Source organism: Procambarus clarkii, chromosome 10, assembly GCF_040958095.1.
Source record: "Procambarus clarkii isolate CNS0578487 chromosome 10, FALCON_Pclarkii_2.0, whole genome shotgun sequence".
NCBI lineage: Eukaryota > Metazoa > Arthropoda > Malacostraca > Decapoda > Cambaridae > Procambarus > Procambarus clarkii.
In genome coordinates, this window is record NC_091159.1 from 15,580,469 (window position 1) to 15,604,509 (window position 24,041).

The following is a 24,041-nucleotide window of genomic DNA, read 5'->3' on the forward strand; positions in this document are numbered from 1 at the left end:
GCAGACTCGTCGCCTTGCAACGTTGTCAGTATTTCAGTAAATATTCGCAATAGCGTTAATGACGCGTGAATTACTCCCTGGTGGCGCGGATTTAGGGATTTGCAAGTTTCATCGCCCGGATCCCGATCACACTCTTTCAATATGGTGACACTTTTATGAACTAACGCGTCGTTTGATGTTTTGTGCCCAACTAGAGTGATTAAAGTGCCATACAACGGAGCTTTGACGTGTCAGGATTTATTGGTAGCCAGTCGTTTATCTTTCTCTTGCTCTCTCTCTCTCTCTCTCTCTCTCTCTCTCTCTCTCTCTCTCTCTCTCTCTCTCTCTCTCTCTCTCTCTCTCTCTCTCTCTCTCTCTCTCTCTCTCTCTCTCTCTCTCTCTCTCTCTTTCTCTCTCTCTTTTTCTCTCCCTCTCTCTCAATAGACAATATAAATTCCTATGACAGTATAGGAATTTATCTATAAATAAAAATGTAAATGTTCGTTTGCTCAAAATCTTAAATCTCAGAAAGTATTTCACCGATTGCTTTGAAATTTTGAAAAACCTTTGTATTCGGATACGCGCGTGTATTTATATACCTACTATATAGATGTCACACCTGCGACAGGTGAAAACTTTTTTTTAACTGTGTTTTTCATGAGGGATTGGTGGGGAGGACGAGGGGACGGGGGCGTGGGGGATTGGGAGATGAAGGGGAAGACGAGGGGTGGACGGGGAGGGGAAGAATAGTGGGGAGATTAGGGAGGGGGGAAATAGTGGGGGGACGGGGAAGGGGGGAGTAGTGGGGGGGATGAGGGAGTGGGGAAATAGTGGGGGGACGGGGAAGGGGGGTGTAGTGGGGGGACAGGGGAGTGGGGGATGGTTGGGAGGACGAAGGGATGAGGGAGTGGGGAATGATGGGGAGGACCGGGGACGGGGGATGGTCGGGAGTTTTAGAGTCGGCAAACCAGACAATTTCTATATCTCCACAGACAGTGGAATACCAAAAATACTGTATACCCATAAGCACTGTCAAATTAAACATATTAGAAACGTGCGCTTTATCTGTTTTTTACCATTTAACGAGACTGAGCCACAACAATGCGTGGTACCCGGTCACGCATATATATATATATATATATATATATATATATATATATATATATATATATATATATATATATATATATATATATATATATATATATATATATATATATATATATATATATATATATATATATATATATATATATGCCTCACAGAGGTCCCCACGATCGAACTATTAATTTCCCCCCAGATACAACCCCACAACAAGAAGGAAATGACCAACTTCTGAGTACCTATTTAGGTGAACAGTGACATTAGTGAACAGAAACGTGCCCAACTATATCTCTCCCATCCGGGAATCGACCCTGGGATCCCCGGGTGAGTCGAGAACGAAGCCAATTGATGTCTTGTTCCTATAGTAACAACAACGGTTCAATTATTTTAACATTGCTAAAGGACTGCCTTCAGTAACTGCTAACATTTCGCATGAGCAGTTCACCTACAACATTTATCCTCACGCTGTCACCTGCTGTCCTGTGAAGACAGAGTCAGAGCTGACCTGTGATCAGCAGTGTCAGCGAGGACCTGCTTATAGTGAAGAGTTTGGAGGTCAGCAGCCCGGGGGATTACATGGGATCCCCCCGTGGCTCTCAGGCAGCGGGCCCTGCATTACAGGGCCTCACCAGGCAAAAACAATTACCAAATCTCTTTGGCACACAGACGCTCAATATCGCGGAGAATCCCTCTTGGTCTGCGGGGTCAAGCTTGCCCGCCTCGCCGCTTTGTGTTGGTTTCTCTTGATGTTTCTGCTTGAGGAGCGGAAATGCTGTATTTCTCCTGGGTGTTTCGCCAAGGAAACCTCTACAATCTATGCTGAGAGCAATACAATTTTGTGTTAAAGAGTGCAACAATCAAGAATTAGGAGAGAGCTACAATCCCAGGCCAAAGGAAGCACAATAATCCTATGCTAGGAGAGAACTACATTCCTACCCTAGGAGAGTTTACCCATTGAATGTCTTATTTATGATAGAAAAAATTATAGTTGTATAATGGCATATAATCTTGGTGGTTTTGACGAGTATGGTTTACTCTCATACTCTCCTGATGAAGACGGACCGGTGTGTACCACGCTAAAAGGACATCTAAGTGAATACAGATAATCCAGTCATTACCGGGTTGCCAATGCGTTGCAAACTACAGTCAACGGGTTGCCATTGGGTTGCAAGGTGCAGTCAACGGGTTGCCAGGTGGGTTACTAACTATAGTCAACGACTTGCCATTGGGTTGCAAGGTTCAGTCAACGGGTTGCCATTGGGTTGCAACGTGCAGTCAACGGGTTGCCAGGTGGGTTACTAACTATAGTCAACGACTTGCCATTGGGTTGCAAGGTTCAGTCAACGGGTTGCCATTGGGTTGCAAGGTGCAGTCAACGGGTTGCCAGTGGGTTGGAATAGCATTATCAAAGCGATTAAAACAGCAGTCAGCAGACAGAGTAGAAAGCAGCAGTCAGCTGAAGTTTCGACGATTAGAAATATACCCGTACCACCTTTTCTAAAGGTCCGCCTCGACGCTGCGTCTCTTGCTAGCTCGAATATTCTTTTTTCAAAAAGCCAGAGCACTATATAGAGGGCAGCTGGTGGAAGGATTAACCCTCCCATGGCAATACTACATCCAGGGGGTGGGGGGAAGGGGGGGAGGGGGGGGAAGGGACGCTTCACTGACAAAATCCATCCTGTGTGTGTGTGTGTGTGTGTGTGTGTGTGTGTGTGTGTGTGTCTGTCTGACGAAACATCTTTACTAAATTACAAAATGTACAGGTGGGCATAATTGTTTGTATATTATATATGGGTTAATGAAAGACTCTAATAAGTATACGCAAACACAATCACACCGAAACATACACGAGTATACCCATCCATTAACATACAGAAACACACACAAAACAAAAAAACGTCTAGAAAAACCGTAGTCAGTATTCTTGTATGCTAAACTGCATGACCTTTATTTGAGTCCTTTTTTTTCATTCTTTCTTAAAAGCTAATAAAACTTTGGACTTCCTTGCTTATGAAGTTTCAATTTTTGCTCTTCATTGTAAAATAATTCGCTCACTCACGGGGCCGTGTTGGGAAGTTTCCAGTGAGGAATATTTCATGGTTGATAGTTTTTGTGTCTCAGCTTGTCAAAAGTTCCGTCCAGGAGCAACTAATTTGACAGTCTTGTGACACCGGATTTTGAGAAGCCAGCCACTCAGCCGGTCTCTTGCTGATCCTCCTTCGTCTCTTGCTTCTCCTTCGTCTTCGTTTGCTGTCCTTTCTCTTTTTCTTTCTCAATTTTCTCACCCACTTTTCCCATACATTTGATCTCTCGGTGCCACGGAGCTCCTTCATAGAACAGGAAAATGATCTGTGAAATATCGGCGAAATTGCTGGTATTAAAATAGTGAACAGTTTAGACGGGAGACATCAAAGTACACTCAAGACTTAGCGGCTCGAAGGTCTTCAAGACCACAAACTTCACGCAACTTCACCCTTCAAGTATATTGTAAACCTCTACAAAGTTCTGGATTAAAGTAAACTGTGTGTGTGTATACCCTAGGAAATACATCTTTCGCTGTAACGTCAAAATTCTGGTGCTTCTGTTAACTATGAAGCACAATAATACTGACGCTTCCTCGGTCTAATGAGCATTCTTCCTAATATGTTAGTTCGGTCACCTACGCTTGTATGCTTCTTTTAAATTTGAAGGGAACTATCAGTGGAGAGGGCCAAACCACTACGACTATATAGCATTGGGAAGGAGTCAGAATAAGGATTTGGGATGGGACGGGGGGAAAGAAATGGTATCCAACCACTTGGACGGACGGGGAATTGAACGCCGACCTGCATGAAGCGAGACCGTCGCTCTACCGGACAGCCCATAAGTGGTTGGACACCTGGTGAAGTTGAACCACTTCAAATTGGACGCTTGTTGGATCGTGTTTGGTACATACACTTCGATTGAAAATATTGGTGGAACAGCATTATATAAACCATCTGATCCTGTTTATTTAACCCATAGATTGCTGATAGTCAATACAAATATTTGATATTTTCAATAAAGGTTTTTGATATTTTCAATAAAGGTTTTTGATATTTTCAATTAAGGTTTTTGATATTTTCAATTAAGGTTTTTTATATTTTCAATAATTTTTTGTATATTTTCAATAAAGTTTTTAATATTTTCAATAAAGGTTTTTGATATTTTCAATAAAAGTTTTTGATATTTTCAATAAAGGTTTTTGATATTTTCAATAAAAGTTTTTGATATTTTCAATAAAGGTTTTTGATATTTTCAATTAAGGTTTTTTATATTTTCAATAATTTTTTGTATATTTTCAATAAAGTTTTTGATATTTTCAATAAAGGTTTTTAATATTTTCAATAAAAGTTTTTGATATTTTCAAAAAAGGTTTTTGATATTTTCAATAAAAGTTTTTAATATTTTCAATAAGGGTTTTTCACAGTCAAGACAATATACAACATTATAGAAATAAAGTTAGCAATAAGAGGAATGTAGCCAATACCTCATCAATATTCAAGGAGACACGAGATGGACATTTAATTATCGTTCTCCAACCTGGCCAATATTACTGTCCTCTGTACAGGTCAATATTATCGTCCAACAACCTGGTCAATATTACTGTTTTATAGCCTGGTCAGTATTACTGTTCTATAGCCTGGTCAGTATTACTGTTCTATAGCCTGGTCAGTATTATTGTTCTATAGCCTGGTCAGTATTACTGTTCTATAGCCTGGTCAGTATTACTGTTCTATAGCCTGGTCAGTATTACTGTTCTATAGCCTGGTCAGTATTACTGTTCTATAGCCTGGTCAGTATTATTGTTCAATAGCCTGGTCAGTATTACTGTTCTATAGCCTGGTCAATATTACTGTTCTATAGCCTGGTCAGTATTATCAGAAAATAATACCTAGCTCTTTCGTGCCTATTACAAAACATCTTCGAAAGAAGTGTTGAAATAGACACAAAAGCGCTCATTTCATTATTAATTTTTTTTTATCGCTATTACATTATCAAGTGTTAATTTTTGAGTGATTTACGAATGTCAATCACACAATTAATGAGTAAAATCATTAGGAACAACGTGAGGATTTGAACCAGCGTTCTTGAGCCTCCCAGATGCTTGCCTTAACTACTCGGCCAAGATAGGACAATGGCCCTTCGTGGCCGATTATTATTATTATTAATCATCTTTATTCACAAAATTAATTACAATTTTGCGTAATCTGAGGATTTCAATTAAGTCTTATTAAAGTGAGGATAATACTGATATTCACTGTCACGCAAGACAGAGGGTCATACACAAGACAATAGGTTTAAACTGTAGGCGGAAGCACATATATATATCATGGTTACAATCAATGTTTTAATGTATGGATATGCGAAAACAACTTTCTACTGTGCACTGCCACACAAGGGCAGGGATGGGTTCATAAGTGATGCAGTTTAGAAGTAATATAAATAAAATTGTTCTTCATTCTTTAAAATGGACAAGCAAATTTTTGATAAATTGTTAGGATGTCGTCCAGAACACCTGAGTCAATGAAATAGTTACACAGTTGGTGGTACAAGAGGCCAGGAGGTCTAAAGTCTTTTACGGTTTCACATTCAACAATATAGTGTTCTAGTGAATGCATTAAAGATTTATCACAGAGTTTACAATCTGAATATTCTGGTAGTGGCTCAGCCTCACTAACCTGCCAGATGTGCCTATAGCCAAGGCGAATTCGCGCAATGACTACATCACATTGCCTGGTCCGGTTACTGTGCTGACCATACAAATACCTATTATTATAAAACTTGTCATAGCCTTTAATACTGCAGCTTTCAGGTCTCTGGCCATTTCTTAGTTCTTCTAAATCTGAATTAATTTCTTTAATTTGTATGTTTCTAATAATTGCATTAGATAGTAAAAGTCATAATCAGTGTTTTCTTTCCTGCAAGCCTCATTGGCCAATCGATCTACAAAATCATGTTTTCCAACTCCAACATGGGATGGGATCCACACAAATTTTATACAATAGTTATTATCATTGGCAAAAATTATATTCCATTTAATATTATAAGCTACTTCAGACATACATTGTGATGGGTTATTTAAGGACTGCAGAGCACTTTTAGAGTCACAGAATATCATTCCACCACCATTGAGTTTAAGGTACTCGGTGACTAGGTAAATACCCAATAACTCAGTCTGTGTCGTGCTTGCCCAGTTGTTCAATTTCTGTGTACTAGACATGATCATTTCATTCCATTTATATACTGCACATGCACAACCTGTTCTACCAGTGCCTAACTGCACAGAGCCATCAGTAAAGGCATAGGATTCAGTCGGTTTGAGATTTTGAAGATGATTGTCAATAGCTTTTAATGTTATACACCTTATAGTTTCAGTGTTATACATTTGTTTTACACTGATGTGGGTATAATGTAAAGAGACCTGCACATCTTTCCAAGGGGGGAATATAGTGAACAGTTTTATCAGGATTAAGAGACACATTCAGTTTCAGAAGATTATAGGCACAACAACTGAGCCACACACTGTAAGGAGCTTTTTTGCGGCGGATTGAGGGAACAGTCAGAATTGTTTAGAATGGATCTCACGTGGCCGAGTGGGTTAAGGCAAGCATCTGGATGTCACCGTAACCCTGGTTACAGTGTCAGATTACATCCCTCCGTTACTCCATACCGTTTTCTCATTGATATATCATGCCATTGTGGTTTGTTAGTGTAATCTCGATCGAGCTCCCAGAACCCCATCAAGCAGGTATCAACAGCCAGGAATCTCAATCACTCAGTCTTGAGGATGTACCCAAGGTGGAATATCCAGTTCACACTGACCCACCCACCATGGACTCAATACTTTACTTCATCCTCTTTGGTCATTATTTTACTCCAGCTAACTTGTATTCACTTCACCCTTGCCTTTGAAAATGTTGACAGGCTCAACGAAACGCATCTTTTAGCGTCAGGTCAAAAGTAAAAAATAAAATTTGGAGAGTTAATTTTTCAGTTTCCTTGCCCCAGTGAAGAAAACCATAAGAAATATCGAGAGAAAATTCTGTCATATATTAGTTTATAGGAAAGATTAAAACATCAAGAAAGAAAACCTGCTTTAGTAGCAGCTAAGGAAAGTGTAAAATTCCAGCTGGGCAGCGGTAAGTTGCTTTCTGGAATCTTTCATTATTAAGGCAGTTCATAGTGTAGTGAATAGAGCTTCTGTCTTCCACTCGTGGGGGTCGGTGGTTCGAGTCTTCTAGTCCCCAAGTGAATGAAATGTTTATTATCCTCGGTAGTGTGATTGACAATGTATATACATATATTCACTAAAACATGAGGTTAACATTCATTGATCAAAGCACCAGGTGGCGTTTGGTCACACGTATGAGGGCAGGCTGTGCTCTCTCTCTCTCTCCTCCTTGCCCTCAAAACTCACTCCACCACAAACTATCCCATTGATAATTATTATTCAAAACTTGGAGCAAAATGATTTTCAGAACGACCACATTAGGCGGATAATATATGCAAGTGGTATAATTTAACATGTTAAATATGGGATTTTTCTCCAGGAGCGCGTGGGAAAATAGCCAGCATGCAGTGTGTGAACTTCATGAGACGAGCAGTTATATATATATATATATATATATATATATATATATATATATATATATATATATATATATATATATATATATACAGGGGTACTACCTCTGATGCAATTGTAGGGACTCATAGCCTCGAAGAAGAAAATAAAGAGTACTCAGAGAAGTACTCTGAGTACTAATATATATACATCATCAAGAGAAGTTTGGCTACAGCTGGGTGTCCAGCAGAAAGGGAACCTCAGTTGTGCAGACCTGACAACAGCCACCAACGCCCAGATGGAGTCACCCTACAGCCGTGGAGGGAAGGTAAACAGGTCATATGGGACTACACGTGCGCGTCTACATTGGCTGATACCTATCTACCTCACAGCACAGCTGAGGGAGGCGGGGCGGCCACCTTCAGGAAGACCCAGAAAACTAAGAAGTACAGGGATCTAGAACGTTGTTACAGGTTCGTGCCGATAGGCTCTGAGGCTCTGGGCGCCTGGGGTAAATGTGCACTTAAGTTCCTAAAGGAGGTGGGTGAGGACCTCATTGGGAAAACTAAAGACTCACGAGCGGCCAGTTTCCTGTTCCAGCGCCTCAGTGTCGCAGTTCAGAGGGGAAATGCATGCTGTATCCTGGGTACGCACCCAACCTCCGAGGAGCTGGATGAGGTCTTCGACGAGAAAAATAGATGGTATTGCAGTCTCTTTAGGCAGATGAAATGCCAGTCACATAAAAAAAAAAAAATAGTAAAAAAGGAAAAAAGGTTAAACTGCAAGTTGTCTTCACAGTGAGGTAAACTGTAGGATAAAGCAGAAGGAAAAACATTTAAAAATACTTTACTTTGATAGAAAAATGAAATTAAACAAATTACAAAACAAAATATCCAGGCTTGGCTCTAATATAAAGTGTGCAAAACAAACAAGATGAACAATCAAATTTACGTTAAATAAAATATGATGCAGGAATACTGTGAGTCAAACTGAATAGCTCTGTTACCACACCGGGGTATGTCAACAGGTCTACTCATCAGAGCACTCAGGAGTAATCTGAACTGTAGTGGGCTAAGTAGCCCTATATATACACGACGGCGGCCGTGCAGATGGCGCTGGTTACTTCTTTAACTATTAACCGGCTCTTAAACTGCTTGTTTCGGATGGGTGTGCTCCCAGCGACCCAGGTGCGAGGTGGGGTGACGGGCCGTGGTGAAGAGGGGTGCGAGGTGGGGTGACGGGCCGTGGTGAAGAGGGGTGCGAGGTGGGGTGACGGGCCGTGGTGAAGAGGGGTGCGAGGTGGGGTGACGGGCCGTGGTGAAGAGGGGTGCGAGGTGGGGTGACGGGCCGTGGTGAAGAGGGGTGCGAGGTGGGGTGACGGGCCGTGGTGAAGAGGGGTGCGAGGTGGGGTGACGGGCCGTGGTGAAGAGGGGTGCGAGGTGGGGTGACGGGCCGTAGTGAAGAGGGGTGCGAGGTGGGGTGACGGGCCGTGGTGAAGAGGGGTGCGAGGTGGGGTGACGGGCCGTGGTGAAGAGGGGTGCGAGGTGGGGTGACGGGCCGTGGTGAAGAGGGGTGCGAGGTGGGGTGACGGGCCGTGGTGAAGAGAGGTGCGAGGTGGGGTGACGGGCCGTGGTGAAGAGGGGTGCGAGGTGGGGTGACGGGCCGTGGTGAAGAGGGGTGCGAGGTGGGGTGACGGGCCGTGGTGAAGAGAGGTGCGAGGTGGGGTGACGGGCCGTGGTGAAGAGGGGTGCGAGGTGGGGTGACGGGCCGTGGTGAAGAGGGGTGCGAGGTGGGGTGACGGGCCGTGGTGAAGAGGGGTGCGAGGTGGGGTGACGGGCCGTGGTGAAGAGAGGTGCGAGGTGGGGTGACGGGCCGTAGTGAAGAGGGGTGCGAGGTGGGGTGACGGGCCGTGGTGAAGAGGGGTGCGAGGTGGGGTGACGGGCCGTAGTGAAGAGGGGTGCGAGGTGGGGTGACGGGCCGTGGTGAAGAGGGGTGCGAGGTGGGGTGACGGGCCGTGGTGAAGAGGGGTGCGAGGTGGGGTGACGGGCCGTGGTGAAGAGGGGTGCGAGGTGGGGTGACGGGCCGTAGTGAAGAGGGGTGCGAGGTGGGGTGACGGGCCGTGGTGAAGAGGGGTGCGAGGTGGGGTGACGGGCCGTAGTGAAGAGGGGTGCGAGGTGGGGTGACGGGCCGTGGTGAAGAGGGGTGCGAGGTGGGGTGACGGGCCGTGGTGAAGAGGGGTGCGAGGTGGGGTGACGGGCCGTGGTGAAGAGGGGTGCGAGGTGGGGTGACGGGCCGTGGTGAAGAGGGGTGCGAGGTGGGGTGACGGGCCGTGGTGAAGAGGGGTGCGAGGTGGGGTGACGGGCCGTGGTGAAGAGGGGTGCGAGGTGGGGTGACGGGCCGTGGTGAAGAGGGGTGCGAGGTGGGGTGACGGGCCGTGGTGAAGAGGGGAGACTGGTAGTACTGTCTAGACGTCTGGAAGTAGTTGTTGTTGTTGTTGTTGTTGCTGCAGTACTTTAATATATAGGTGTGGTATGGGTAGAATAGGTGATGATGGAACAGGCCGAATCTCTTCCTAGAGATTTTACCGTGACAATATATATATATATATATATATATATATATATATATATATATATATATATATATATATATATATATATATATATATATTGCAATATATATATATATTTTGCAAAATATATATATATAAACTCAGTGCCAAATGCATTAAGCATTTGGCACTAAGTTTTCCCATATAACAGGGCTCGATGAAAGAGCATCGGGGGTCCCACACTATCTCATTGCCTGGGAGAGGATTGGAGTTCTGGTTGGTTAAATACCCCAGAATTCCTACCTCTCTTATGTCTTTGAAGTATGGTGTAGTGGACACAGTGTGCAACTGCCACCTTGTTGGCCAGTGTTCGAGTCCCCTGGTGGGTTGAGTGTCTAAAAAGTTATAAACTTCAGCTACTGGAATAGGGTAGTCTGTGCATTAAGCATTTGGCACTGAGTTTTCCCATATAACAGAGCTCGATGAAAGAGCATCGGGGGTCCCACACTATCTCATTGCCTTGTAGAGGATTGGAGTTCTGGTTGGTTAAATACCCCAGAATTCCTACCTCTTTTATGGCTTTGAAGTATGGTGTAGTGGATACAGCGTGCAACTGCCACCTTGTTGGCCAGTGTTCGTGTCCCCTGGTGGGTTGAGTGTCTAAAAAGTTATAAACTTCAGCTACTGGAATAGGGTAGTCTGTGCATTATATATATATATATATATATATATATATATATATATATATGTCGTACCTAGTAGCCAGAACTCACTTCTCAGCCTACTATGCATGGCCCGATTTGCCTAACAAGCCAAGTTTTCCTGAATTAATATATTTTCTCTAAATTTTTTCTTATGAAATGATAAAGCTACCCATTTCATAATGTATGAGGTCAATTTTTGTTCATTGAGTTAAAATTAACGTAGATATATGACCGAACCTAACCAACCCTACCTAACCTAACCTAACCTATCTCTATAGGTTAGGTTGGGTTAAGTAGCCGAAAAAGTTAGGTTAGGTTAGGTTAGGCAGGTTAGGTAGTCGAAAAACAATTAATTCATGAAAACTTGGCTTATTAGGCAAATCGGGCCTTGCATAGTAGGCTGAGAAGTGAGTTCTGGCTACTAGGTACGACATATATATATATATATATATATATATATATATATATATATATATATATATATATGTCGTACCTAGTAGCCAGAACGCACTTGTCAGCCTACTATGCAAGGCCCGATTTGCCTAATAAGCCAAGTTTTCATGAAATAATTGTTTTTCGACTACCTAACCTACCTAACTTTTTCGGCTACCTAACCTAACCTAACCTATAAAGATAGGTTAGGTTTGGTTAGGTAGGGTCGGTTAGGTTCGGTCACATATCTATGTTAATTTTAACTCCAATAAAAAAAATTGACCTCATACGTAATGAAATGGGTAGCATTATCATTTCGTAAGAAAAAAATTAGAGAAAATATAATAATTCAGGAAAACTTGGCTTGTTAGGCAAATCGGGCCATGCATAGTAGGCCGAGTACGACGTTCTGGCTACTAGGTACGACATATATATATATATATATATATATATATATATATATATATATATATATATATATATGTCGTACCTAGTAGCCAGAACGCACTTCTCAGCCTATTATGCAAGGCCCGATTTGCCTAATAAGCCAAGTTTTCATGAATTAATTGTTTTTCGACTACCTAACCTACCTAACCTAACCTAACCTAACTTTTTCGGCTACCTAACCTAACCTAACCTATAGAGATTGGTTAGGTTAGGTTAGGTAGGGTTGGTTAGGTTCAGTCATATATCTACGTTAATTTTAACTCCAATAAAAAAAAATGACCTCATACATAATGAAATGGGTAGCTTTATCATTTCATAAGAAAAAAATTAGAAAAAATATATTAATTCAGGAAAACTTGACTTATTAGGCAAATCGGGCCTTGCATAGCAAGCCAAAAAGTGCGTTCTGGCTACTAGGTACGACATATATATAATATATATATGAAGTTAATATATATTAACTTCATAAACATTAAATTATTATTTAATGTTTATGAAGTTTGGTATGTATATATATATATATATATATATATATATATATATATATATATATATATATATATATATATATATATATATATATATATAAATATATATATATATATATATATATATATATATATATATATATATATATATATATATATATATATATATATATATATATATATATATATATATATATATATATATATATATGTCGTACCTAGTAGCCAGAATGCACTTTTCGGCCTACTATGCAAGGCCCGATTTGCTTAATAAGCCAAATTTTCCTGAATTAATATATTTTCTCTAATTTTTTTCTTATGAAATGATAAAGCTACCCATTTCATTATGTATGAGGTCCATTTTTTTTTATTAGAGTTAAAATTAACGTAGATATATGACCGAACCTAACCAACCCTACCTAACCTAAGCTAACCTATCTTCAAAGGTTAGGTTAGGTTAGGTAGCCGAAAATGTTAGGTTAGGTTAGGTTAGGTAGGTTAGGTAGTCGAAAAAGCAATAGTTCATGAAAACTTGGCTTATTAGGCAAATCGGGCCTTGCATAGTAGGCTGAGAAGGGCGTTCTGGCTACTAGGTACGACATATATATATATATATATATATATATATATATATATATATATATATATATATATATATATATATATATATATATATATATATATATATATATGTCGTACCTAATAGCCAGAACGCACTTCTCAGCCTACTATTCAAGGCCCGATGTGCCTAATAAGCCAAGTTTTCATGAATTAATGTTTTTTCGTCTACCTAACCTACCTAACCTAACCTAACCTAGCTTTTTTTGGCTACCTAACCTAACCTTACATATAAATATAGGTTAGGTTAGGTTAGGTAGGGTTGGTTAGGTTCGGTCATATATCTACGTTAATTTTAACTCCAATAAAAAAAAATTGACCTCATACATAGAGAAAAGGGTTGCTTTATCATTTCATAAGAAAAAAATTATAGTAAATATATTAATTCAGGAAAACTTGGCTTTGGCTTATTAGGCAAATCGGGCCTTGAATAGTAGGCTGAGAAGTGAGTTCTGGCTACTAGGTACGACATATATATATATATATATATATATATATATATATATATATATATATATATATATATATATATATATATGTCGTACCTAATAGCCAGAACTCACTTCTCAGCCTACTATTCAAGGCCCGATTTGATTAATAAGCCAAGTTTTCATGAATTAATGTTTTTTCGTCTACCTAACCTACCTAACCTAACCTAACCTAGCTTTTTTTGGCTACCTAACCTAACCTTACTTATAAATATAGGTTGGGTTAGGTTAGGTAGGGTTGGTTAGGTTCGGTCATATATCTACGTTAATTTTAACTCCAATAAAAAAAATTGACCTCATACATAGAGAAAAGGGTTGCTTTATCATTTCATAAGAAAAAAATTATAGTAAATATATTAATTCAGGAAAACTTTGCTTATTAGGCAAATCGGGCCTTGAATAGTAGGCTGAGAAGTGAGTTCTGGCTACTAGGTACGACATATATATATATATATATATATATATATATATATATATATATATAAATATATATATATATATATATATATATATATATATATATATATATATATATATATATATATATATATATATATATATATATATATATATATATATGTCGTACCTAGTAGCCAGAACGCACTTCTCAGCCTACTATGCAAGGCCCGATTTGCCTAATAAGCCAAGTTTTCATGAATTAATTGTTTTTCAACTACCTAACCAACCTAACCTAACCTAACCTAACTTTTTCGGCTACCTAACCTAACCTAACCTATAAAGATAGGTTAGGTTAGGTTAGGTAGAGTTGGTTAGGTTCGGTCATATATCTATGTTAATTTTAACTCCAATAACAAAAAATTGACCTCATACGTAATGAAATGAGTAGCTTTATCATTTCATAAGAAAAAAATTAGAGAAAATATATAAATTCAGGAAAACTTGGCTTATTAGGCAAATCGGGCCTTGAATAGTAAGCCGAGAAGTGCATTCTGGCTACTAGGTACGACATATATATATATATATATATATATATATATATATATATATATATATATATATATGTATATATATATATATATATATATATATATATATATATATATATATATATATATATATATATATATATATACATACCAAACTTCATAAACACATATATTTATGACCGAAATCGTATGATTAATGTTTCTTATGTTTTTCTTCACTGTCGAGGGTAGTTGAAAAATGAACTCCAAAGTTCATTTTCACACTTTATTTATGGTCTGACGCCTAGAAGCGTTTCGCAAGACACTTCTTACATTTTCAAAGATAGTTTTACATACTCTGTTGATGCTTATATTCGTTTATGGAGTGATACAGGACACGAATCAATGGGTACATTGCGTGTTTTATCTTCTTATGTGTTGGTTCGGGGTCTTGAAGTGGGTAGAATGTAAGTGTGTGTTAATTGGCTGTTGATTTGCTGGTTTTGACTTTTTGATGTGTAGGGCTTCGCTGATGTCGAGTCTCCTGTTGTCGTTGTATCTATCGATAATTTCTGTGTTGCTTGTTAAGATTTATATGGTGATGCTCTGGTTGTGTGAGGAGATTATATGCTCCTTGATGGAGCCCTGTTGTTTGTGCATTGTTAATCGCCTAGAAATAGACACTGTTGTCTTGCCTATATACTGAGATCTTTGGGGCTAACACTCCCCAAGTGGGCAAGTGAAGGCATAGAAGACGTTGGTTTCCTTCAAGGCGTTCTGTTTGGTGTTTGAAGAGTTCTTCATGAGTAGGTTGACGGTTTTCATGTTTTTGTATTAAATTGTTAATTGTATCTTTTGATTTGTGTGTGTGGGGATAACGTTCATATTAATAATGTCTTTCAGGACACTTTCCTCCATTTTATGAGCCGTCGAAAAGAAGTTCCTGTAAAACAGTCTTATAGGAGGTACAAGTGTTGTGTTGGTTGATTCGTCAGAGGTTGCATGGCGTTTCACCTTTATTTTAATGACGTCTTCAACATAACCGTTAGAGAAACCATTGTTGACTAGGACCTGCCTTACCCTTCAGAGTTCTTCATCGACCTGCTTCCAACCAGAGCTGTGAGAGCTCGGTCGACGTAAGCGTTGACAACACTCCGCTTGTACCTATCTGGGCAGTCTCTGTTGGCATTAAGGCACTGCTGGCAGTGTCCTGAAATATTTTATTAATAGGAACGTTATCCCGACAGACACAAATCAGAAGATGCAAATCAGGCGTACGGAGGAAGAGGCGTTCGCCGGAGGGAGAGGCGTTCGCCGGAGGGAGAGGCATTCACCGGAGGAAGAGGCGTTCGCCGGAGTGAGAGGCATTCGCCGGAGGGAGAGGCGTTCGCCGGAGGGAGAGGCGTTCGCCGGAGGGAGAGGCGTTCGCCGGAGGGAGAGGCATTCGCCGGAGGAAGAGGCGTTCGCCGGAGGGAGAGGCGTTCGCCGGAGGGAGAGGCGTTCGCCGGAGGGAGAGACTGTTTATCAGGGTACATAACTGCCATAATGGACTGTTGTTCAAAGCTTCAAGCATCAGATGGGATGCTTGAAAACTATTCAGACGCAGATTAGCGGCCAGCGAGCAACTCATCCTCAGGCTACGCTCGTCCAAGCTACGGCCGACTGCAAACACATTCGTAAATGTTAACTTTCCATGTAACCAAAAGCGGCATTTTCTAAATTAGTATTAAAATATTATGAATAGATTGATGAGAAACCGAAAATAAAGCATCAAAAGAAAGAAATATTGAAAGGGGAACGCGCCAAGCCATTACGACTATATAACTAAAACATCAAAAGAACAATATACAAAAGTTGTGTTCAAGATTAATAACAGTTTTCGGAATGGTTTATAAATGCTATCATATTACGATATTTGCTCCCTAAGCGTTACCAAATGCTGCAGTTATGTTTACAATAAAGAAATTAATTAACTGTGCAGAATTATATTCAGAGGTGTGTGTGATGAATTTCATCTGGACATCTAACGTCTACCAGTGTTCGTGTCTGGCTTTGTGTTCGTGTCTGGCTCTGTGTTCGTGTCTGGCTTTGTGTTCGTGTCTGGCTCTGTGTTCGTGTCTGGCTTTGTGTTCGTGTCTGGCTTTGTGTTCGTGTCTGGCTTTGTGTTCGTGTCTGGCTCTGTGTTCGTGTCTGACTCTGTGTTCGTGTCTGGCTCTGTGTTCGTGTCTGGCTCTGTGTTCGTGTCTGGCTTTGTGTTCGTGTCTGGCTTTGTGTTCGTGTCTGGCTTTGTGTTCGTGTCTGGCTTTGTGTTCGTGTCTGGCTTTGTGTTCGTGTCTGGCTTTGTGTTCGTGTCTGGCTCTGTGTTCGTGTCTGGCTTTGTGTTCGTGTCTGGCTCTGTGTTCGTGTCTGGCTTTGTGTTCGTGTCTGGCTTTGTGTTCGTGTCTGGCTTTGTGTTCGTGTCTGGCTTTGTGTTCGTGTCTGGCTCTGTGTTCGTGTCTGGCTTTGTGTTCGTGTCTGGTGCTACATAGTCGTCCCAGGGTGGTGCCGCCTTTAAATAATTACTTTCTTGTGATCGTGTCTGCTTCAGTATTCAGAATTCTCATTTTCTTCTGCTTTTTCTCGCCTCTGTGACTTTACTTGTGACTGGTTGTGTCCTAGTTTATTGAAATAATTATTTTTTTTAATTAAAATATTACTTAACTAGGTAATATTTTTACCTATTATCAAGGTATTTGTCCGATTAACAGTATTAAATTCCAGCTCAAAGAATATTATTGTTTTTCTTCTCGACCAGTACTAAGGAGTTGTTCCATAAGGTCGTGACTCCGTGGGTGAGAAAGTTGTCCCCTGGATAATTTATCCTGCTAATGAGGTAATTACTCCAGTAGGATATTAAGATCACTTGATAATTATTATGCTCGCTACAGGTAAGTTTTATAATATGTTTCCTGTATAAACAAGTAGAATGGCGTCAGTTCAATTTTAAGTAAATTATTGAGCCAAAAACACCCTCGACTTCTTTCCGTCAAATTCTGACATTTTCTTAACAAGATGTGTGGTTTTAGTCTCAGAAGGAGGACTCCTCGCCACTCTGATTAAGGGTCTTGAGTTAAAAAGTTGTAATTTGGATAATTTTTCTTGCCAGAAGCGCTCTAAGTAGTTAGCGTGGGTAGCCATGGATATTCTCTCATGAAGAAAGATTTCTTTATATATATATATATATATATATATATATATATATATATATATATATATATATATATATATATATATATATATATATATATATATATATATATATATATACTATATATAGTGTTGTGGGAAAACAGTGTTGCTCCAACAACAGTGGGTTCATTTTTGGCAAGCAAGTTAACTATTCAAGAGCCGTGTCGCCACAGCTTCAGTGGGACTTCAACCAACGCTGCCACTCTGAGGAAGTTGAGGATTCCTTCAGAACATTTCCCTGGTGGCACTTATACATTTTTCACATTTCTTGCAGTAATATTTTGTACAGGGGAGAAGAGAGAAAGTGGGTACACTGGGAAATATAAACCAGAGAACCTTACTGTATACAGTTGCAAGGGTTGCAAATCCTGTTTGGTGGTCTCTTGCCGACTTCTCCCTCCTGCCTGCAGGTAGAGCTCTCTCCCTCCCTCCTGCCTGCAGGTAGAGCTCTCTCCCTCCCTCCTGCCTGCAGGTAGAGCTCTCTCCCTCCCTCCTGCCTGCAGGTAGAGCTCTCTCCCTCCCTCCTGCCTGCAGGTAGAGCTCTCTCCCTCACTCCCACCTTGTTCTATTGCAGCCTGCACAAGGAGCTCTTCTATTATCTATTGCTTACACAACCTGCAGGAGCTTCATTCCATTGTTAGTGATACAGGCCTTCAGCTCAGCATTTCTTGTCTTCTTCCTTTCTTGTATCTTGGCATCACGTAAGCCTTTCTTTAAACTATAAAAGCTCTTCCTTTTTCAGAGAGGAGTTAAATACTATAGGCACGGGAGTGTACCGTGCTTCCACAGCCTCCTTCAGAAGCTAAGGTGATATGTCTGGGCGTACGGATTTTGTCATAGCCAGATTCATGCAGTTTATTTTGATGCTCCGGTGTTTTTATATAATCCCATATACTAACTTTTATATGTTTAGTGGGAGTGATCTCTTCAGCTCCGGCTCTTAACCATTAACCTACTTGTGTGATGACTCCCTACCTACCTCTGGTTTAACTCCATGGGGTTTAAAAATTTGGGTCGTGGGAGGACCGTGTGATCTAATCTAATCTAAATTAGATTAGATCACACGGGAGTGTTGACATTACAGTTTTCTGGCTTATTGCTGTGTTGAGTTCTCTCCCCACGTGCAGGTTCACTCATTGTTTTGTCTCGATATCCCCCTGTATCCCCCTTCCAGTATCACGTATCTTGTGATCATATCCCTTCAGAGGGAGGAGTTGGAGTCCATCTCTGCCACATGCCTCCGCGTTCATATATATATCATACTCATTCTTCCAGGAACAAAAAAAGGGGCGAAACTGCTCAAGGATATAAAACATGATGAAATTATTTTGAAAAGCAAAATGCCCCGTGAACTCTGTAATGGTGCAAGCCCCGGAGGTCATTGTTGCCAATTAACGACCAGATTTTATAAACCTTCAATGAGGGTCTGAAAGAATGTGTTTCTCTTTTAAAGGAAAATATTTTTATAGCTTTGATTTTTCTACTCTTCACTTTCAGTTAAGTTTTTTATTATATATTTCATCACTGCGATTCACAGCAGCGATTTGGACGAGTTTATGGTGTCAAGCATCACCGTCTGCCAGCTGGTGGTGTCATGCATCACCGTCTGCCAGCTGGTGGTGTCAAGCATCACTGTCTGCCAGCTGGTGGTGTCAAGCATCACCGTCTGCCAGCTGGTGGTGTCATGCATCACCGTCTGCCAGCTGGTGGTGTCATGCATCACCGTCTGCCAGCTGGTGGTGTCAAGCATTACCGTCTGCCAGCTGGTGGTGTCAAGCATTACCGTCTGCCAGCTGGTGGTGTCATGCATCACCGTCTGCCAGCTGGTGGTGTCATGCATCACCGTCTGCCAGCTGGTAGTGTCAAGCATTACCGTCTGCCAGCTGGTGGTGTCAAGCATCACCGTCTGCCAGCTGGTGGTGTCAAGCATTACCGTCTGCCAGCTGGTGGTGTCAAGCATTACCGTCTGCCAGCTGGTGGTGTCAAGCATTACCGTCTGCCAGCTGGTGGTGTCATGCATCACCGTCTGCCAGCTGGTGGTGTCAAGCATCACCGTCTGCCAGCTGGTGGTGTCAAGCATTACCGTCTGCCAGCTGGTGGTGTCAAGCATTACCGTCTGCCAGCTGGTGGTGTCAAGCATTACCGTCTGCCAGCTGGTGGTGTCAAGCATTACCGTCTGCCAGCTGGTGGTGTCAAGCATTACCGTCTGCCAGCTGGTGGTGTCAAGCATTACCGTCTGGCAGCTGGTAGTGTCAAGCATTACCGTCTGCCAGCTGGTGGTGTCAAGCATTACCGTCTGCCAGCTGGTGGTGTCAAGCATTACCGTCTGCCAGCTGGTGGTGTCAAGCATTACCGTCTGCCAGCTGGTGGTGTCAAGCATCACCGTCTGCCAGCTGGTGGTGTCATGCATCACCGTCTGCCAGCTGGTGGTGTCAAGCATCACCGTCTGCCAGCTGGTGGTGTCAAGCATTACCGTCTGCCAGCTGGTGGTGTCAAGCATTACCGTCTGCCAGCTGGTGGTGTCATGCATCACCGTCTGCCAGCTGGTGGTGTCATGCATCACCGTCTGCCAGCTGGTGGTGTCAAGCATCATCGTCTGCCAGCTGGTGGTGTCATGCATCACCGTCTGCCAGCTGGTGGTGTCAAGCATCACTGTCTGCCAGCTGGGGGTGTCAAGCATCATCGTCTGCCAGCTGGGGGTGTCAAGCATCACCGTCTGCCAGCTGGTGGTGTCAAGCATCATTGTCTGCCAGCTGGTGGTGTCAAGCATCACTGTCTGCCAGCTGGTGGTGTCAAGCATCACTGTCTGCCAGCTGGTGGTGTCAAGCATCACCGTCTGCCAGGTGGTGTTGTCAAGCATCACCGTCTGCCAGCTGGTGGTGTCAAGCATCACCGTCTGCCAGCTGGTGGTGTCAAGCATCACTGTCTGCCAGCTGGTGGTGTCAAGCATCACCGTCTGCCAGCTGGTGGTGTCAAGCATCACTGTCTGCCAGCTGGTGGTGTCAAGCATCACCGTCTGCCAGCTGGTGTTGTCAAGCATCACCGTCTGCCAGCTGGTGGTGTCAAGCATCACCGTCTGCCAGCTGGTGGTGTCGAGCATCACTGTCTGCCAGCTGGGGGTGTCAAACATCATCGTCTGCCAGCTGGTGGTGTCAAGCATCACTGTCTGCCAGCTGGTGTTGTCAAGCATCACTGTCTGCCAGCTGGTGGTGTCAAGCATCATCGTCTGCCAGCTGGTGGTGTCAAGCATCACCGTCTGCCAGCTGGGGGTGTCAAGCATCATCGTCTGCCAGCTGGTGGTGTCAAGCATCACCGTCTGCCAACTGGTGGTGTCAATCATCACTGTCTGCCAGCTGGTGGTGTCATGCATCACTGTCTGCCAGCTGGTGGTATCAAGCATCACTGTCTGCCAGCTGGTGGTGTCAAGCATCACTGTCTGCCAGCTGGTGGTGTCAAGCACCAATGTCTGCCAGCTGGTGGTGTCAAGCATCACCGTCTGCCAGCTGGTGTTGTCAAGCATCACTGTCTGCCAGCTGGTGTTGTCAAGCATCACTGTCTGCCAGCTGGTGGTGTCAAGCATCACCGTCTGCCAGCTGGTGGTGTCAAGCATTACCGTCTGCCAGCTGGTGGTGTCATGCATCACCGTCTGCCAGCTGGTGGTGTCAAGCATCACGGTCTGCCAGCTGGTGGTGTCAAGCATCATTGTCTGCCAGCTGGTGGTGTCAAGCATTACCGTCTGCCAGCTGGTGTCAAGCATTACCGTCTGCCAGCTGGTGGTGTCAAGCATTACCGTCTGCCAGCTGGTGGTGTCAAGCATTACCGTCTGCCAGCTGGTGGTGTCAAGCATTACCGTCTGCCAGCTGGTAGTGTCAAGCATTACCGTCTGCCAGCTGGTGGTGTCAAGCATTACCGTCTGCCAGCTGGTGGTGTCAAGCATTACCGTCTGCCAGCTGGTGGTGTCAAGCATTACCGTCTGCCAGCTGGTGGTGTCAAGCATCACCGTCTGCCAGCTGGTGGTGTCATGCATCACCGTCTGCCAGCTGGTGGTGTCAAGCATCACCGTCTGCCAGCTGGTGGTGTCAAGCATTACCGTCTGCCAGCTGGTGGTGTCAAGCATTACCGTCTGCCAGCTGGTGGTGTCATGCATCACCGTCTGCCAGCTGGTGGTGTCATGCATCACCGTCTGCCAGCTGGTGGTGTCAAGCATCACCGTCTGCCAGCTGGTGGTGTCATGCATCACCGTCTGCCAGCTGGTGGTGTCAAGCATCACTGTCTGCCAGCTGGGGGTGTCAAGCATCATCGTCTGCCAGCTGGGGGTGTCAAGCATCACCGTCTGCCAGCTGGTGGTGTCAAGCATCATTGTCTGCCAGCTGGTGGTGTCAAGCATCACTGTCTGCCAGCTGGTGGTGTCAAGCATCACTGTCTGCCAGCTGGTGGTGTCAAGCATCACCGTCTGCCAGGTGGTGTTGTCAAGCATCACCGTCTGCCAGCTGGTGGTGTCAAGCATCACCGTCTGCCAGCTGGTGGTGTCAAGCATCACTGTCTGCCAGCTGGTGGTGTCAAGCATCACCGTCTGCCAGCTGGTGGTGTCAAGCATCACTGTCTGCCAGCTGGTGGTGTCAAGCATCACCGTCTGCCAGCTGGTGTTGTCAAGCATCACCGTCTGCCAGCTGGTGGTGTCAAGCATCACCGTCTGCCAGCTGGTGGTGTCGAGCATCACTGTCTGCCAGCTGGGGGTGTCAAACATCATCGTCTGCCAGCTGGTGGTGTCAAGCATCACTGTCTGCCAGCTGGTGTTGTCAAGCATCACTGTCTGCCAGCTGGTGGTGTCAAGCATCATCGTCTGCCAGCTGGTGGTGTCAAGCATCACCGTCTGCCAGCTGGGGGTGTCAAGCATCATCGTCTGCCAGCTGGTGGTGTCAAGCATCACCGTCTGCCAACTGGTGGTGTCAATCATCACTGTCTGCCAGCTGGTGGTGTCATGCATCACTGTCTGCCAGCTGGTGGTATCAAGCATCACTGTCTGCCAGCTGGTGGTGTCAAGCATCACTGTCTGCCAGCTGGTGGTGTCAAGCACCAATGTCTGCCAGCTGGTGGTGTCAAGCATCACCGTCTGCCAGCTGGTGTTGTCAAGCATCACTGTCTGCCAGCTGGTGTTGTCAAGCATCACTGTCTGCCAGCTGGTGGTGTCAAGCATCACCGTCTGCCAGCTGGTGGTGTCAATCATCACTGTCTGCCAGCTGGTGGTGTCATGCATCACTGTCTGCCAGCTGGTGGTGTCAAGCATCACGGTCTGCCAGCTGGTGGTGTCAAGCATCATTGTCTGCCAGCTGGTGGTGTCAAGCATCACTGTCTGCCAGCTGGTGGTGTCAAGCATCACTGTCTGCAAGCTGGTGGTGTCAAGCATCACCGTCTGCCAGCTGGTGGTGTCAAGCATCACCGTCTGCCAGCTGGTGGTGTCAAGCATCACCGTCTGCCAGCTGGTGGTGTCAAGCATCACTGTCTGCCAGCTGGTGGTGTCAAGCATCATTGTCTGCCAGCTGGTGGTGTCAAGCATCACTGTCTGCCAGCTGGTGGTGTCAAGCATCACTGTCTGCCAGCTGGTGGTGTCAAGCATCACCGTCTGCCAGGTGGTGTTGTCAAGCATCACCGTCTGCCAGCTGGTGGTGTCAAGCATCACCGTCTGCCAGCTGGTGGTGTCAAGCATCACTGTCTGCCAGCTGGTGGTGTCAAGCATCACCGTCTGCCAGCTGGTGGTGTCAAGCATCACTGTCTGCCAGCTGGTGGTGTCAAGCATCACCGTCTGCCAGCTGGTGTTGTCAAGCATCACCGTCTGCCAGCTGGTGGTGTCAAGCATCACCGTCTGCCAGCTGGTGGTGTCAAGCATCACTGTCTGCCAGCTGGTGGTGTCAAGCATCATTGTCTGCCAGCTGGTGGTGTCAAGCATCACTGTCTGCCAGCTGGTGGTGTCAAGCATCACTGTCTGCCAGCTGGTGGTGTCAAGCATCACTGTCTGCCAGCTCGTGGTGTCAAGCATCACCGTCTGCCAGCTGGTGGTGTCAAGCATCACCGTCTGCCAGCTGGTGGTGTCAAGCATCACTGTCTGCCAGCTGGTGGTGTCAAGCATCATTGTCTGCCAGCTGGTGGTGTCAAGCATCACTGTCTGCCAGCTGGTGGTGTCAAGCATCACTGCCAGCTGGTGGTGTCAAGCATCACCGTCTGCCAGCTGGTGTTGTCAAGCATCACCGTCTGCCAGCTGGTGGTGTCAAGCATCACCGTCTGCCAGCTGGTGGTGTCAAGCATCACTGTCTGCCAGCTGGTGGTGTCAAGCATCACTGTCTGCCAGCTGGTGGTGTCAAGCATCACTGTCTGCCAGCTGGTGGTGTCAAGCATCACCGTCTGCCAGCTGGTGTTGTCAAGCATCACCGTCTGCCAGCTGGTGGTGTCAAGCATCACCGTTTGCCAGCTGGTGGTGTCAAGCATCACTGTC

At 43.9% G+C, this 24,041-nt stretch overlaps 1 protein-coding gene across 1 annotated transcript; it reads left to right on the forward strand.

Annotated features, from left to right (window-relative positions):
* Positions 1-2,078: 2,078 nt before the first annotated feature.
* On the forward strand, positions 2,079-16,851 carry LOC138363158 (uncharacterized). The gene is made up of 2 exons (XM_069322152.1): positions 2,079-2,175; positions 16,361-16,851. The coding sequence occupies exons 1-2, from the start codon at positions 2,079-2,081 to the stop codon at positions 16,849-16,851; spliced, it is 588 nt and encodes a 195-aa protein (XP_069178253.1).
* The last annotated feature ends 7,190 nt before the right edge of the window (positions 16,852-24,041 follow it).

Coding starts and splice junctions, on each gene's coding strand:
- LOC138363158 (XM_069322152.1), top strand. CDS start 2,079: ATGGCATATAATCTTGGTGGTTTTGACGAGTATGGTTTACTCTCATAC. Junction 2,176..16,360: donor CACGCTAAAAGGACATCTAA/GTGAATACAGAT, acceptor AACGTCTACCAG/TGTTCGTGTCTGGCTTTGTG.